The sequence below is a fragment of the Grampus griseus genome, assembly GCF_964374135.1.
Source record: "Grampus griseus genome assembly, chromosome: 1".
NCBI lineage: Eukaryota > Metazoa > Chordata > Mammalia > Artiodactyla > Delphinidae > Grampus > Grampus griseus.
The window spans coordinates 162194578-162210689 of record NC_139017.1 but is presented as its reverse complement, the minus strand read 5'-3'; the positions used below and the strand labels follow the sequence as shown (position 1 = coordinate 162210689).

The window sequence follows — 16112 nt, the reverse complement described above, 5'->3', positions numbered from 1 at the left end:
CCTGTGTGACTTCAGAGATAGAAACAGGACCAAAAGGTGGACATAACAGGAGGCAGAACTTTCTTTTAAAACATAGTGGTTTAAAATGTAAAATAGATAGCTAGTGGGAAGCAGCCGCATAGTACAGGGAGATCAGCAGTGCTTTGTGACCACCTAGAGGGATAGGGAGGGTGGGAAGGAGGGAGACGCAAGAGGGAAGAGATATGGGGATATATGTATATGTATAACTGATTCACTTTGTTATAAAGCAGAAACTAACACACCATTGTAAAGCAATTATACTCCAATAAAGATGTTCAAAAAACAACCCCAAAAACAGTGGTTTATTTTTTTCTCTAGTGGTTTTTTTTCTGATTGTAAAATAAAATTAATGTGCTTTTATAGAAAAAATTTGAAAACATCAAAAAGTAGAAGGAAAAAATCAGTCATACTATTTAGTATCCAAAGATGGCAATTGTTATTTTTTATATTTCCTTTTTTAAACATAGCTGTGACAATAGTGTTTACTGCAAAAGCAAAATATAAACATTTGACATGATGTAAGCATTTTTCCTTCATAAGTAGCATTTCTAATGCTACATAATATCATATGGCTATACATTATTTAGCCATTCCTCTATCATTGGAAACTTGGGTGGTTTTATTTTTTTTGCTTTTACAAACTCGGTGATGAATATGTTTCAGTATGGAACTTTTTTATTTCTCATATTTTGTGCTTTCTTATGGCAAATTATCAGAAATGAGATGACTAGGTCTTTCTAACAGAGTTGTATAATAAAGGAATAGTTTGCTTAAGAAGTTCGGAGTCTGAAAGCCTACATATCAGGGTATTGAAGAAGGATTTCTTTATGTTGGACATGGTCACCATTACATTTCCTGTCTGCTCTTTGATTCTGTGAATCTGTTAGAGGGTTGAATGTTCTGTTTGTGATACTGATTTGGCTTTGGGGAGGGCCAGGCTGAAGGTCAAGGATTTTGAAGCATAATTAAAAGTTTCAGACTGGTTGCCACAGATGCATACTGAGCAAGTGAAACTTGACATCTTTCTTGCTGTATGCCTTGTTCTTACTTTGGGATGTGCTTCCATCTTCCTTCATACTCATATCCACACACACACACCCATTTTCTAGAGAAGCACACATGACTGACTCCTTCAGTGTTTGTTCCAGTACTTCCTGTGGCTGTGAATCCTTGTCTCTCCACCCCCCAACCCCCTTCACCCTCCAGAGGTTCTTGAACACTATGGAGCAGGGCCAGCACACCATGTCATAAATCACAGGCAATAGCCAGTTTACTGGGTGGGCTGCTGGGCTATTTTAGGGGTGGAATCAGGGCCCTGAAGCCACCTTACTCCATCTCCAAGGTTTGATTATTTTTTTTCCCCCAGGTAATTAAATGTGTGTCTTGTGGACCTGGGCTTGGCTGGAATGCTCAAGGGTCCTGAAGATCCTTCTATAGCTTCCTTCTGTTGAATCCATTAAGAGAAGATGGCAAAAGTCAACATAACTAGAGACCTCATCTGTAGGCAGATAAAGGTAAGCAACCCAGACCTATGAACCAGAGCATGAGGTCCTTTTTCCCCACAGATTCATGTTATAGCTGAATAAACTGAGGACTAGAGTCTGTGACTTGCCATTAACTAATTAATGGCAGACACAGGACTAGAACCAAGGTCTCTTGACTCTGGTCTTCTTTTATCCAAGAACATGGAATCATGGAGACTCCTCTATCCAAGCACTTGTACCTGGGCTGCTGAGATTGATGGAGTCTGGTGGAGGAGGGGAGCATGTATGTGCACACCTGTGGAGGAGGCGGGGTGTGCAGCAGAAGTAAATAGAGCTTCTTCACGTTGCTCTGGCTACTCAGCTGTACATATAACAGAACCTGGGGGAGTCTTAATCCCAGTTTAGCTTAGACTCTTTCTTCTCTTCTTCGAGGGTCTCCTATACCAAAGCCTGCACCTTTTCTCTGCAGTTTGTACCTGGAAGACACTCCAATACTGTGAGATGAATAGATGACTGGGCAGTCAAGCTCATTTAGCGAGGTAGCCCAGGCTTTGTCAGGGAAGCCCTCAGTAAAGGAGCATGGGGGTTTAATGGAGGAGATTCAACCAAGACAAGATGTGCTTTTGAAGTAAGAAGCCCAGGCTGGGGTCAGGGGCTTAATCTCACCACTGCCCTAATTAACTACCTATAAGACTTTAGTCACTTTGCCTTTCTGTGCCTCAGTTTTCTGTTGTTAAATGATAATAATGTCTGTCTGCCCGCAGGCTTATCTTGAGAATGAAATCCGAAAGAACCTGAGAAAGTTCTTTGTAAAGGTTAAGCGCCAAAAATCTTTTAAAAATTAAGTGGCATGCGCATAAGCTGTGGTCACCATCCAGAAGGATTGGTGACACTTATGCCTGTGCACGTTAGTCTGTGTTTTGTATATTTTCCCCTGCATCCCTGAATCCTTTTGCAGCTTTGTCCATTTGTGGGGGGGTTTGTGTGTGATTTCATTAGACTGCGTGGCCCCAAGGGCAAGGACCAATTCCTAGAGGCACAGAATCATAGAATTGGAGGGACCACTCAAGTTATTTTTCTCCTTTATATATACCCCACAATATGTGTCCTAAAGATGATGCCCACCTTCTCTAACCTAAGTATGGAAACATTGCCTATTTGTTGTTTCAATTTTTTTTTTTTTTTTGGTAACCCAACAATTACAACTTAGTGCTTAATTATATCCTCTCTTCTATCGATATTATTCTCTAATCCCTGCCCAAGTATATTGTAAACTCCTGCAGGCCAATTTCTTGTTCTCTTTTCTAGCTCCTGTGGGGCCCAGCACAATGCTGCATATGTAATAGGAACATAGTAAATCATGTTAAATCGAATCAATGAATCTATGAGTTTGTTTCTCTTCCCCAGGAGCGGGGTGCCCTGAGCTTTGAGCGGCGCTACCATGTCACTGACCCCTTTATCAGACGGCTGGGCCTGGAAGCAGAGCTGCAGGTAAGAGATCCAATTTGCACCCTAGATGCAGATGACTGGCTCTCCATTCTCTGCCTGCAGAGAATCCTCTTTGCACTATTCAAGGCATAAACAGTTTTTCTCTGCAGGTCATACCTGAAGGTTACTTCTCCTTTACAGCGGTTTTATTAGGCACATAAATCTGAATCAAGATTAGTGATTGACATGGTCACACAGAAATTGTTTTATCGCCATATTATTTCCTTTGTGCTTGGAAAAAGACTATTGAATTTCATACCACTGTTTTTACTATTGGCTTGGACAGTAAAGATTCTTACCTTTGTATAGGAATTTAGAGTTTACAAAGTGTTTTCACACACACACACACACACACACGCACGCGCACACACACGCGCGCGCGCACACACACATACACACACACATACACACACACTTGCATTTTAGCTTCAAAGAAATGCTGTGGGTGGTATATAGGAAATAGGTATTTAAAAAAAGGTTTAGAAAAACCAAGCACCTTGTCCAATGTTGTCCTGTCCAATCCAGGGGGAGTCAGGCCTACAGTCCAGATGTTCAGCTTTTTCTGTCTGACACAGAAACACTCCCCAATGTTAGCTCCATTCCCTTTCCTTCCTCAGAACTGTGTTTTGAATCCAACTTTTAGCTGTCCTCTCCAACTAAGTGTCATCTGCAGGTTGAATAAGAATTCTCTTTGGTTCCTTCACGTTAATGTTTGTAAGTAATTGTGTTGATCTTAGAAAAAGACTAGAAAGAAATTCATTGCCTACTAACAGTGTTATCTCGAGTTAATGAAATTATAGATGATTGTTATTGCTTTCTTTTCATTATAAACTTTTATCCGTTATAAAATATAATTACATTAATAGTAATATGGAAAAGATAAGTAAAAATTACTTGTTATTCCCCCCTCCCTAGTATAATTACTATGTATATACTTCCTTTTATCTTTTGCATATTTTTACATAATTGTAATCATACTTTACATTGAATTTTGTATCTTTTTTATAATAATCCTCTTCTCCATGTTACCAAGTGGTATTCACAACTTTCACTTAAAATTTTTTTTCTGATTATATAAGTAGTAAATATTATAGTAGAAAATATGGAATCGACAGAAAAATATAGAGAAGAAAACAAAATCAGTTTTAATTCTACCATCCAGAGATAAACATTGTTAATGTTTGGTATATTACTTTCATGTATTATGAAGCAGAATGCTAGTTAAGAGATGAGCATTAGAGCTGAATAAATTTAGTTTCAACACCTATCTTCTCTACAGCTATATAGCCTTGTTCAAGTTACCCTTAGTTTCCTGATCTGTAAAATGGATCAATAACTGAGAATTGTTGTGATGATTAAATGAGATGATTTTTGAAGTGCTTAATACAATGCCTGGATCATATAAGCTAGTTCAGTAAATAACAATTATTATTATGTCTTCCAGTGTTTTTTCATGCTTATGTAATTTTTTTCTGCAAAGTGGAGCTCATACCATTTACACAGTTTGCTAAACCCTTTTATACTTTTATGTCATTATTGTTTCCCCATACCTCTAAAAAGTCTTTGAAAACATGATTTTGTAAGTATATTGTATTATTTATCCTTTACTCTATTTTTTTGAATTTCTTTCCATATTTCCTTGAAACATAAAGTACATCCCTTTAGTGCACTTGGAGGTGGGGCATGCAAGGTTTTACCTCCGAGGGGACATTTGGCAATGTCCAAACAGTTTTGGCTATGAAAACTGAAAGGGTACTACTGGCATATAATGAATAGAGTATAGGGATGCTGCTAAACATTCTACAGTCATAGTACAACAAAGAATGTGCAACAAAGAATTATGCAGCGCCCAATGCCAATAACGCCGAGGTTGAGAAACCCTGCTCTGGTGGATGCTGAGTGGACAGTTGAAGGCCGGTCTTCTCCTTTTAGCTGTGCCTCCACCCAACCCATATTGTCTCTACTATCTCTTCCTGGTTTTATAACTTTGTCCACAACAGACTTGGAAACCTCTGTGAACACAAAACAGGATTCTAGCTATTATTTCCAAAGATTTGGCACTCAAATACAAAAATATGTTAAGGTGGATGCACTGTCTGAATTTGCACTTGGCTGAAGGCCACCTTAGCCGGGACCTATAGTAACAGTGCACAATATGAAGGAATGCCCACAGGTTTAGGTGTTAAAGCAAAGACCTAGTTTGGACTTCCCTAGTGGCGCAGTGGTTAAGAATCCGCCTACCAATGCACAGGACCCAGGTTGGAGCCCTGGTCTAGGAAGATCCCACATGCCGTGGAGCATCTAAGCCCATGTGCCACAACTACTGAGCCTGTGTTTTAGAGCCCACGAGCCACAACTACTGAGCCCATGCACGTAGAGCCCACGCTCCGCAATAAGAGAAGCCACTGCATTGAGAAGTCCGCGCACCAGTATGAAGAGTAACCCCCACTCGCCACAATTAGAGAAAGCCCGCGTGCAGCAACAAAGACCCAACAGAGACCTAGTTTAAATCCCAGCTTTGCCACCTGTGAGGCTTAGAGAAGTGAGAGCAGATGGAAAGAAGACTGGGAGAAAAATAGGTTTGTGAGAGAATCGGGGTTGGACCTGTAAAGTTTGAAAGCCTGTTGGATAGCTTTGTGGAGATGTCAGGTGGGCAGTTGATGGTCCTAATCAGGGGAGAGCTCTGGACTATAGGGAGAAATCCGGAGACTTCAGCGATCCATGGAGCCTTAGAGAACAGGGTCCAAGACCTAGCTCTGGAGATACTCCAGCTTTCAGAAATTGATTACAAGCTAAGGAGATAAAAAAAGTTAACCACGAAAGAGAGTCAGTGAAGTAGAACGGAAACAAAACCAGGAGAGTGTAAGGAGAGTATTTCAAGAAAGGAGTGGTCAGTTCTACTCAATGCTTCTGAAAGGTTGAATAAGTGAGGACAAAACAGTGACTGTGGTCTTGACTAGAGCAGTTTTATTGGAGTGGTGAGAATAGATACTAAATTGGAGGGGTTGAGAAGTGAATTGGAGGTGAAGGAGTACAACAGCAAGTAGACAACTCTCTATTTAAAAAATTTTTTTAGAGAATTCCCTGGCAGTCCAGTGTTTAAGACTCAGCGCTTTCACTGCATGGGCCTGGGTTTGATCCCTGGTCGGGAAACTAAGATCCCACAAGCCACATGGTGCAGGAAAAAAATAAAAAAATTTTTAAAGAGGGTGATGAAAATTTATTTATCTATTTAGTCAGTTATTACAAACTTTTCCCCTAGATGAAAGGAAAGATAGGATGTAAGCAGTAAAAAGGGTAAACTGTTGCAGGAAGGGGGACCCCTTTCCAGGGCCCAAGATTGGGGTCTTATCTAACACTCAGGAATGAATTGTCCAAGGAGACACACATGCTGACAAAGCAAGAGACTTTATTGGGAAGGGGTGCCTGGGTGGAGAGCAGGAGGGTAAGGGAACCCAGGAGAACTGCTCTGCCACGTGGCTCACAGTCTCAGGTTTTATGGTGTTGGGTTAGTTTCCAGGTTGTCTCTGGCCAATCATTCTGACTCAGGGTCCTTCCTGGTGGTGTGAGCATCACTCAGCCAAGATGGGTTCCAGTGTGAAGGATTCTAGGAGGTTGGTAGGACATATGGACTGGCGTCTCCTCTCTCCTTTTGACTTCTTCTGAATTCTTCCGGTTGGTGGTAGCTTGTTCCATGTTCTTTACCAGGATCTCCTGCTGTAAGATAACTCATGCAGCTGGTTACTATTGCCCCTGGCCAGGGTGGGTGGTTTTGGTCAGTGATTCCCCTAACAAAACTGTAAAAGATACCTTTTCTTGCTTTTCTACATCTTCTTCTCACCTTTCTTTCTTCAGCTAACTACCTGGGCAGCTGACTTGCACAGATGTATCAATAGTCTCTCTTGTCCTCTATCTTCTTGTTGGCTTTAACCAATGAGGAATCATTTCAGGAGACTGGAGGAAGAAGGACAGCTTTTTTTATTCCCTTCGCTGCCATCCTTCAGAATCACTTTATTTTGTTTTTGTTTTTGTTTTCCAGCTTTATTGAGTTGTGTAGACAGTTCTTGAAAGACCTCGTTTACAAAAGGAAGCAGAGAAATGGGGAAGTAGCTGGAGGGGCCTTCGGGATCAAAGGAGGGATTTGTAAGAATGGGAAGAGGGCTTCCCTGGTGGTGCAGTGGTTGAGAGTTTACCTGCCAATGCAGGGGACACGGGTTCGTGCCCCGGTCCGGGAAGATCCCATATACCGCAGCGGCTGGGCCCATGAGAGGCCCGCGTACTGCAAAAAAAAAAACAACGGGAAGAAATACTAGAGGTTGTTTGTATGTTGATGAGAGAGAAGGTGGTTGCTGATAAAGGATTAGGACAGAATAACTGAAGGAGCCACGTCCTAGGGAAGGTTGGAGGGGATAGGATTTAGAGTTGAAGCAGAGGGCTTGACCTTTGGTAAGTGCGAAAACATTTCTATCATTGTTACAGGGTCCAGTGGGTTTGGCAAAAAAAGAAGCATAGACTGGGATAAAAACTGGAAAGTCATTGTAATAGTCTATAGTAGCAGTTCTCAAAGTGTGGTCTGCAGACCCCTGGGGATCCCCATGACCTCTTCAAGGGAATTCATGAGGTCAAAACTACTTTCATAGTAATACTAAGACATTATTTGCAAAAAAAAACTAATTCATTTAAAAATTTGCAAAAAAAAAGTGGTAAAACTACTGTCATTTTAGCATGAATCAAGGCAAGTAGCATCAAAGTCATTGAATTATTTACCCCATGCATTTGCAGTGACCCCTCCCCAAAAAAGCCAGTCTTACTTAAAATGTCCTTGATTTTTACATCAATAAAATAATACAATAAAACTTATTAATTTAAAATTTCAACCCTTAAATACAGATCTCTTCAGTATTCTTTATTATGAGGTGGGAAGAATCCATAAAGTACTGCTGCTGCGTACTGAACTCTGGCGGTTGTCTTGAGGAAAAGCAATTGTTCAATTGTTTTGAGTTGCAAGCTCAACTGGACACTTTTTTCATGGAACACCATCTGAAAGAATGGCTAGCAGATGAAAACTGGTTATTCAATTATGGGTATTTGGCAGACATTTTCTTTGAAATGAATGAAGTAAACTATCACTTCAAGAAGAACAACTGACAGTATTTGTTGCCAAGGATAAAATTTGAGCTTTAAAGCAAAGGAAAAAAAAAAAGAATATAGGAAAACTTGTATCTGCCACCATGAGCTTGATAGCCTCTCAGTACTTCTTAAAAGTCTTTTTGATGAGATCTGTAGTGATATTAACAAATGTCAACTTTATTTTATTGTTCAAATTCAGTGAGTCCTTTTTTTAAAAAAAATAAATTTATTTATTTTTGGCCGCATTAGGTCTTCGTTGCTGCACGCGGGCTTTCTTTAGTTGCATCCAGCGGGGGCTACTCTTCGTTGTAGTGCGTGGGCTTCTCATTGCAGTGGCTTCTCTTGTTGTGGAGCACAGGCTCTAGGTGCGTGGGCTTCAGTAGTTGTGGTACACTGGCTCAGTAGTTGTGGCACACGGGCTTAGTTGCTCTGCAGCATGTGGGATCTTCCCGGACCAGGGCTCGAACCTGTGTCCCCTGCATTGGCAGCTGGCTTCTTAACCACTGTGCAACCAGGGAAGCCCCGTAAGTCACTGTTTTGAAAACATCTGTAAAAGACCCAGGCCTAATGTAAAATCAACTAATGTTTGTTTTTTGTTTTTTCTTTTTTTTTAATTTTTGGCTGCGTTGGGTCCTCGTTGCTGCACATTGCGGTGCTCAGGCTTCTCATTGCGGTGGCTTCTCTTGTTGCAGAGCACGGGCTCAAGGCGCGCGGGCTTCAGTAGTTGTGGCACATTTGCTCGGTAGTTGTGGCTCACGGGCTCTAGAGCGCAGACTCAGTAGTTGTGGCGCACAGGCTTAGTCGCTCCATGGCATGTGGGATCTTCCCGGACCAGGGCTCAAACCCATGTCCCCTGCATTAGCAGGCGGATTCTTAACTACTGCACCACCAGGGAAGTCCACAACCAATGTGTTTTAATGTAGCAGGATACCAACAGCTCATTCATGTGGTTTCTGATTCCACATTGTAACATTAAGAAACCGTTATTTGTCCAGTTTTGGTGTAGTATCAAAGAAGGATACCTACAGTGATCTAAAAAGGCCGTTAAAATACTGCTCCCTAGTCCAACTATAATACTTATCTTTATGAGCGTGGATTTTCTTCATGTACTTCAACCAAAATAACATCTTGCAACAAACTAAATACAAAAGTAGATATGAGAACCCAGTCATCTTCCATTAAGCTAGACAAAAGAGTTTTGCAAAAATGTAAAGCAATGCCATTCTTCTCATTAAATTCTTTTGTCTTGGAAAATATAGTTAGTTTTTATTTAAAATGTGTTAGCTTATCTTTTTATTATTTTTAAATGAAATTAATTTTATTTTCATTAAATTAAAGTTATAATTAATGTTAATTTTAAATGAAGTTAATATTTCAGTTTTTATTTCTAATATGGCAGATACTGATAACCTATATTAAAAAATTCTTTGGGATCCTCAGTAATTTTTTTTTTTTTTTTTTTTTGGCGGTACGCGGGCCTCTCACTGTTGTGGCCTCTCCCGTTGCGGAGCACAGGCTCCGGACGCGCAGGCTCAGCGGCCATGGCTCACGGGCCTAGCCGCTCCGCGGCATGTGGGATCTTCCCGGACCGCGGAACGAACCCGTGTCCCCTGCATCGGCAGGCGGACTCTCAACCACTGCGCCACCAGGGAAGCCCCCTCAGTAATTTTTAAAAGTGTAAAGGGGTCTTGAGATTAAAGTTTGTGAACCAGTGGTCCATAGAGCCATGAAACTGGATGACTGGATAATATCACTGGGGAAAAAAGTAGGAGGAGAGAGAAGAAGGCCCAAGATCAAGAACCAAGGTGTTTCAGCATTTAGAGATTATCTGTTTCCTCTCTTCCTCTACCCAGAGGAGACAGAAAGAATAGCATAGAGGTGGAAAAACATGGTATTATGGAAGCCAAGGAAGAGGAAAATTCAACGATACTGATTTCTTACAATCCTGATCTCAAAAGGCTATCTTATTTCCCTCTTTCCTAGTTGGAGGTTGGAGGGGACACCTTTTTTTGACACCCTCACCCCCCCCACTATAGTAATAAAAATGCCATTATAAGCCATATCACCATGTATAAGCCCTTTAACTTCTAGGATCCATTTTCTCATCTGTAAAATAATGTACGCATCCTGTTTGTCTCTTAGTTTTAAGAGGAGGAATAAATAAGTTATTTTATGTATGTAAGGTACTTAGCACGGAGCTCAGTATATTGTAAAATTCATGGTACTCAAATATTAGCTACGGTTATTGTTGTTGTTATTTACAGAAAGCTTTTAAAGTTTCCTGAGATGCTGATTTGATGGCGTCCAGCTTTTTAAAATGCTTTATGGTCATTTTCTTCCCTTGTTTTATTTGCCACGCATTGTCACATATGGACCCCATTTCGGTTAACAAGAGTTGACTTTTGGAATTAAGATGAGGTTATATAATAAGGGTTGGGGGGGTGGGATAAAAGAGGTAAAATCAACAGTAAAAACTCCTGCCTTTTTGTGGTTATTGATTATAATGTTTTCCTCTATTTTATCTGGGGGAATTTTTTCCCTGGATTTCCTAATTTACTACTTTGTATAGTTTTGAAAAATGCAAAATGAAACTTAAAGAGAACTCCTAGAATACAGTACTGAACATTTAGTAGAGGCTCACTAAAAGCCTGTTGGTGTGATTGGCTTTTAAAATTTTCTATATTAAAGTTAGCTTAAAAGTTTAAAAAGATTGTCTACTTTCCACTCTTTTTCCCAGCCACCAAGTTCACTTTCCTGGAATCAACTAACATATTCAATTTCAGTATCCTTCCAGAGAAATTTTATGCATTTTTATGCAAAATTTTATGTAAAAATTCTCACCTTTTCTCACAAATGTTAGCCTAACATATTTACTGCTTTGTACCTTACTTTTGAATTTAAAAATATACTTTCATGATTTTACCACATCAGTACATAAAGATGTTTCTTTAGTCCTTCCTTCCTCTCTTTCTTTCTTTTCTTTCCTTTCTTTCTTTCCTTCTTTCTTTCCTGCGTCAGGCCTTCCTTGCTGCATGCTGGCTTTCTCTAGTTGCAGCGAGTGGGGGCTACTCCCGTTGCGGTGCGCGGGCTTCTCATTGCAGTGGCTTCTCTTGTTGCGGAGCACGGGTTCTAGGTGCGTGGGCTTCAGTAGTTGTGGCACACGGGCTCAATAGTTGTGGCTCATGGGCTCTAGAGCGCAGGCTTAGTAGTTGTGGCGCACGGGCTTAGTTGCTCCGTGGCATGTGGGATCTTCCCGGACCAGGGCTCAAACCCGTGTCCCCTGCGTTGGCAGGCAGATCCTTAACCACTGCACCTTCAGGGAAGCCCAAGATGTTTCTAATATCTAATCCTTTCATGGCTTCAGAGCATTGTGTTGTATGAGTGTACCATAATTTATTTAAATTTTCCCTGTTGATGGATATGTAGATTACTTACAGTCTTTTGTATGTACAGTGTTATTCCTTGCAACATCATTTGGCATATGTGGGTGTATATTTTTAGAATAAATACCTACAAATGGAATTAGTAGTCAGAGAGTATATCCATCTGTGATTTTAATAAATATTAACAAAATTGTCTTTCATGGAGTTTGTACCAATTTATACTCTCATCACACTTCTCCAGTCTTAAACATAGTGTTCAATAAACATTTGTTCTCTCCCCAGCCCCAACCTCTTCTCCCTCACATGTCCATCATTATTCTGAGAAATTTCACAAATGAGTGAAACATAATGTGCCAGAGAGATCTCAACTTGGCTTCCTAAGAGAAATGTAGTCTAGGCTGATACCTGAAAGATGGATGGGAGGAGCTAGGTAGATTTGGGGGAGATAAGGAGAGAAAAAAATCCTAGGCTGGGGGAATAGCATATGAGTGATGCAGGAGAGAGTAGAGGGTACTTGGTTCAAGAGAACAGATGGTCCCAGGATACAAGTGGAAGAAGGATGATAAGTGAGGTTGATGAGGTTGGGATGTTCATAATGAAGGATGTTGTAAGCTGTGTTGAAGACTGTTGATTTTATCCTAAGGGCAGTGGAGAGCTGTCAAGTGGTCTTTACCATGTGAGCAATATGATCACAGTTAAGGTTTTTGTTTTTGTTTTTTTAATTAAAATTGGCTTCAAAATGAAGATTGCAGAAGTTTAAAATGTGGACAGCTAGATCACTTAAGAGATGGTGTCAGTGATTCCGGAAGAGATGATTGGTTACTTGAACCTAGATAATGGTAATTTGGATGGAGAGAAGTCAGTGAATTTGAAAGACATTTAAGAGGTAGAATTAACAGAATTCTTAGTGACTGAATGTGGAAAGTTAGGAAAAGAGAGGAGTCAAGGATGAAAGTTAAGTTTCTATTTGGCAGGGCAAATGGTAGTATCATTCACAGAGTTAGGGAGCGCTGGAGAAGGAATAAGTTTGAAGGAAAAGACGATACGCTTGGTTATGGATGTCCTGGAGCCATAGGCCCATGCGTTGTCTAGTGCTTTCTAGGCAGGGAGTTGGAATACTTGGGTCTGAGCTTAGGAATGAGGTACACACTGGAGATGTTGATTTGGGAGCAGTGAGCAGCATATACATTGGAACAATGAAAGTGAGTTGTGATTGCCTTCGAGGAGTGTGTATAGTAGGAAGAAAGCCTAGGATAGAGCCATAAGGAACAACAGTATAAGGGCCAAGTGGACAAAGAGTTTGCAAAGGGTATCAAGAAAGAGCAACTAGAGGAGTAGGAAGGAAAACAGAGAGGGTGATGCCACAGAACCCAGAAGAAGAAAGTTTCATTGAAGAGGAAGTGGTCAGCACTATCAAGTACCGCTGGGGACCAAGTAAGATAAGGACTGAGAAGTGTCCCTTTGATTTAGAGCAAGGAAGCCATCATGGTCACCTTGGCAAGGGCCATTTTTGTGGTATAGATAGAAGTGGGTTGAGGAATTATTGGGAAGTGAGGAAGTAAAAATACCCAATATAGACTACTCTTTCAGTATGGCTGTGAAGGGGAAGAGAACTGGAAGGCCACAGCTAGATGTGGATTTGGCATCAAGGGAGGACTTTTTAGATTAGAGAAACTTGAGCATCTTTAATCCCAAGGGGAAAGGATCAGTAGAGAAAGGGAAAGTTGAAGATACAGGAAAGCTAAAATATCATGTGGGGTTCGGATTTTGTCAGATGAAGGTTGCAAGAGAATGAGTGTAGTAATGAATCATGGATTTTTAGGTGGATGAGAAGGAAGTAAAGACATGAGGTAGCATGTAAGGAGAGAACAGAGTGACTGACTGGACTTGGAGGACTTGTTGAGGATAAGAATCATTGAGGAATGATATATATTCTCCTTTTTCACTTAACTAATATATCTTGAAAATCACTCATCAGTTCATAGAGTTCTTTTTTTTTTTTTTTTTTTTGGCCTTACTGCACAGCTTGTGGGACCTTAGTTCCCTGACCAGGGATAAAACCCAGGCCCACAGCAGTGAAAGCGCTGAGTCCTAACCACTGGACCACCAGGGAATTCTCCACAGAGTTCTTTTTCACAGCTGCATAGTAGTCTCATGTGTTAATAAAACAAGATTAATCAGTGATTTTCCCATGTATGGGCTCTTAGAGTTATTTCTAATAGTTTGTAATTACAATGTCATAATGAATAACCTTGTACATATGTATTTTAGCATTGCTAGAGATATATCTTCAGCGTAAAAACCTAGAAGTGGGAGTGCTGGCCAAAGAGTAAATGGATATATGTGGTTTTGTTAGATATTGCCAAATTTCCCTCCGCGGGAGTTGCACCATTTTGCCTTCCTGGTAGCAATGCCTGGGAGTGCCTGTTTCTCCACAGCTCACCGACAGACTAGGGGGTTAAGCTTTTGAATTTTTTTTACCATTCTAAAAGATGAAAAATGGTATCTCAGTAGAGTTTTAAATTACATTTCTCTTATGAGTGAAATAGAATATCTTTTTCATATATTTAAGGGCTGTTTTACTATAATTTTGCCAAGTTTGGTGTAACAAAGGAGGGAGAGTAAGAATTTTTATATGTACCTGCATATTTTTACAAACACAAGCATAGTATGGATAAGCAGAAACTAGTGAAGTTGGTCACCTCTAGGGGACAGAAGGCATAAAGTGGAGAGGTAAAGAAAAGGGAATAACCCTTCTGGACCTTTTTGTAGAGTTTTTCATTTTATAACCACTTTGAGGTTTTACACATTCAAAAAGTAAAATTAAGTCAGCAGAGATGGGGAAAGGGCTGCCAACTAACTCAAGTAATTTTCGACACAGTACTTTGACTATAAATATTCTTTGTATGTATTTTAAAGACAAGCTAAAGAAATCTTGATTGAACTCTAGTTAGTAAATTTGTCATTTGTAGAGGTATTCCTATAGCAATTCTGTAACTATCAGTATTTTGTGTGTATTGTAGGATTGAGCAAATGAGTAAATATATCAGTGTTGTTGGGATAAATTTATCAGTTAATATATAATAAATATATTTATAATATTGATATAATATACCAATGACGTTCCCTTCTCACTATGGGAGAAGGGAAATTCAAATATGGAATAGGCAACAGAAGAACTTTGAGGTATTGGATTGGAATTAGCAGTATCTCTGTGAATTCATGGTTGGTTGTTTGTTTTGGCTGTGCCATGTGGCTTGTGGGATCTTAGTTCCCCGACCAGGGATTGAACATGGGCCCCAGCAGTGAAAGCGCCAAGTCCTAACCAATGGACCGCCAGGGGATTCCTGAATTCATGGTTTAAAAATACATATATTTTAATATAAATTTATATATTATTTCCAGCTCTGTCTTCTGAAAGGGTCCAGAAGCAATGATACCTCAATAGCCATGAGTTACTGGTTTCTAAATACCATTCCCCACTAGAAAGAACCAGAGGTCCTTGGAGGAATAACTGATTCAGGTCTGGGACAGCGAGTGTACGAGATGAGCCTACAACATCTTGTGGCAGAAGATCAACAGAAAGTAAAGAAAGAAAAATGACAGGAACATATCATAAGGACACAGAAGCCAGCTTGAAAGGCATGCTACTGGCCAAACCCATGACAATTTGAGCATCAGGATGAATAATGACAATAATGAATTAAAACCCACTGAATTAAAAAATACCTGATTTTGCACTGGTAAGAAAGAGAGGGAGAGAAAGAAGGGGTGGGGAGAGAGAAAAGCACTTCATTCTAGTAGATTGCTGACCACTAAATGAAGAAATGATAAAGTTGGAAAAAATCACCATTTTATAACTGTCACACCACATCATACCAGTAATTGATTCAGGCAAGAATAATCAATGAATGATTGAACAATTGGGTGAAAACTTGATGGTGGACAGGATGTTTGCACAATGTAGAACTATTTCCTCACAGATAGCAAAGGGGAAAATAGTAACATTAGAGTGGAGAAACCTGGTAGATACCACCGTAACATCAGGTGACACCTGATAGTGTGCACTGAGGAGGACAAAAAATCACCTAGGTGGTATTTCTGTCAAAATGCATTATCTAAAACTAATCACGAGGAAATAATCAGACAAATCCAAACTGAGAGACATTTCTCCAGAACAGCTGACATATTCTTGAGAAATGTCAATGTCGTAAAAAACAAAGGACTGAGGAACTGTTCCAGATTAAAGGAGACTAAAAAGAAAATGGCAGCTAAATGCAGTGTGCGATCCTGGATTGGATCCTAGATCAGCAAAATCAAAGGGATAATATTGGGACAGTTGGTGAAATGTGAATATAGACTGTATATTGAATAATAATTGTGTCAGTGTCAAATTTCCTGACACGGAAATTTAAGTATGTAAAGGGTCTTGAGGTCTGTAACTTATTCTCAAATGGTTCAAGAAAAAAGTGTGTGTGTGTGTGTGTGTGTGTGTAGAGAGAGAGAGAGAGAGAGAGAGAAAGAAAGAGGAGGGGGGGAGAGAAAGAAATGTTAGCAGTTAATGAAATAGGGGAAAGGTATATATGGGTGTTTTTGTACTATTCTT

The 16112-nt window shown here is 40.1% G+C and overlaps 1 protein-coding gene across 5 annotated transcripts in view; it reads left to right on the top strand.

The window, feature by feature from the left end:
• The window catches only part of WDTC1 (WD and tetratricopeptide repeats 1), a 71646-nt gene that overhangs the window by 17432 nt on the left and 38102 nt on the right, over positions 1–16112 (top strand). For 3 of the 5 annotated variants that reach the window (XM_082667443.1, XM_082667444.1, XM_082667442.1), the window contains exons 2-3: positions 1388–1535; positions 2913–2996. In XM_082667443.1, the coding sequence (XP_082523569.1) occupies positions 1488–1535; positions 2913–2996 (132 nt within the window). In that variant the 5' untranslated portion in view covers positions 1388–1487. Of the gene's footprint in view, positions 1–1387; positions 1536–2912; positions 2997–16112 lie in introns of those variants that run through there. The other 2 variants (XM_082667441.1, XM_082667445.1) reach the window with 1 other exon arrangement.